General features: G+C 38.3%; 1 protein-coding gene across 1 annotated transcript in view; it reads left to right on the top strand.

Annotated features, from left to right (window-relative positions):
- Positions 1-1,490, top strand: part of ccdc97 (coiled-coil domain containing 97) — a 12,551-nt gene that overhangs the window by 9,268 nt on the left and 1,793 nt on the right. Inside the window, exons 4-6 of the mRNA XM_015378571.1 lie at positions 513-601; positions 697-874; positions 966-1,089. Of these exons, the coding sequence (XP_015234057.1) occupies positions 513-601; positions 697-874; positions 966-1,089 (391 nt within the window). The remainder of the gene's footprint in view (positions 1-512; positions 602-696; positions 875-965; positions 1,090-1,490) is intronic.

Below are 1,490 nucleotides of genomic sequence, written 5' to 3'. Positions count from 1 at the left end.
AAAAAAGATCTTCAATGATTTTGAGTTTATTTTATTTTAAAGCGCCAAAATAAATAATAGCCATTCTGTTAATATATAGTGAATGCTTTTTTTTGATCTGCTATATGTGGATGGAAAAATCACAACAGGATGAAACACACGCAACACCTGACATTTAAGTAACAAGAGGTGACAAATGCATGTAGATTAGGAATTTTATGTGTTTCAAGGTAGATTAAGTGACCAGGCCATAGGGACAATCTGGAGGTGTGTGTGCTTCTATCCGTGTGTTAGTCCTGAGTGAAAGCCCAAGTTAATTAGGGAGTGTTTTTGTTGATGAAATGAATCAAAAATGACAGATTAGACTTTTTGTATTTATGGTTATCCTTTGAAATATTTATAGACGTCTATGCTGTGTTGGAAGAAGGAATCCGAAGATCGTCACCACTGTTCTTTGAAAATGTTTTCCTAAACCATTTGATGATGAACTGGAGATGTCAATCTTTCCTCTTTTTCTTCTGTTCTCATTGCAGCGGGTGAATATTTCAGTGAGGAACAGATGCGGATGAGGGAGCCGCTGCTGTATGAGCAATATATTGGCCAGTTCCTGACTGATGAAGAGGTCCCTGTCATTTCTTAGTCAACAGTATTTTTGGACGTGCATATATAGACAGAATCTTGAAAATGACGAACTGCTTGAACTGATTTATATTTTAGGTGTTGGAGCGTTCCCAGGAGGCCATGCTGGAGGGTGCACAGGAGGGACAAGGAGGAGGATCATGTGGGCTTGCCAATCTCCTTCTGAACTCCTACCAGGAGCGTCTCATCCAGAGCCGTCTGCAGGAGCAGCAGGAGAGAGAAGATGGTGCCCAAGAGGAGGATGAAGATGATGAGGGTAAGAGTGTTGGAACTGGCAGAGATGTCAGAAAATGTAGTTTTAGTTTCTCTTCTAGTCTCCATCCAACCGATGCATGTTTGTCACGTAGATGACGGAGAGCAGCCGAAAGGATGGGAGCCCAACGCAGAGGAGAAGGCTCTGCTGAGGGAGGAGTTCATCAGTCAGATGCATCAGCGTTTCCTGGATGGCAAAGACAAGGATTTTAACTACAGGTCGGTTAAGGTCATTGCTACGTTGAGAATTTATATTTTAATTTACAAATGAATCTAAAAAGGTTGGAATAGAAAGGGAAAGTTTTTTTTATTTCATTGAGTAAATTAAAAAGAAAAGAGAAATTCATATCAGAGTTTAAATTCAGTATCAGAAAATTAGATTTTTGAGTAGAAAATTAGAATATCATAAAAGACTAGTAGAAATTCATTACTAATATAGAGATGTAAGGTTTATCGCTTGCCCTCTAAATGGAGGATATCCTATAAAAAGAGGCTAGAAAGTTTAGAGTAGGGGTAACCAATTATTAAAACTCAGTGGTGTCCGAATAAAGAAAATCATCATCCAGTAAAGGTCCGGAGACATTTTTAATTATAATCTGTTACTTTTAACAGAATTTAAC

Source organism: Cyprinodon variegatus, unplaced genomic scaffold, assembly GCF_000732505.1.
Source record: "Cyprinodon variegatus isolate N-32 unplaced genomic scaffold, C_variegatus-1.0 Scaffold175, whole genome shotgun sequence".
Classification (NCBI taxonomy): Eukaryota; Metazoa; Chordata; class Actinopteri; order Cyprinodontiformes; family Cyprinodontidae; genus Cyprinodon; species Cyprinodon variegatus.
This window is presented reverse-complemented; position numbering and strand designations above follow the sequence as displayed.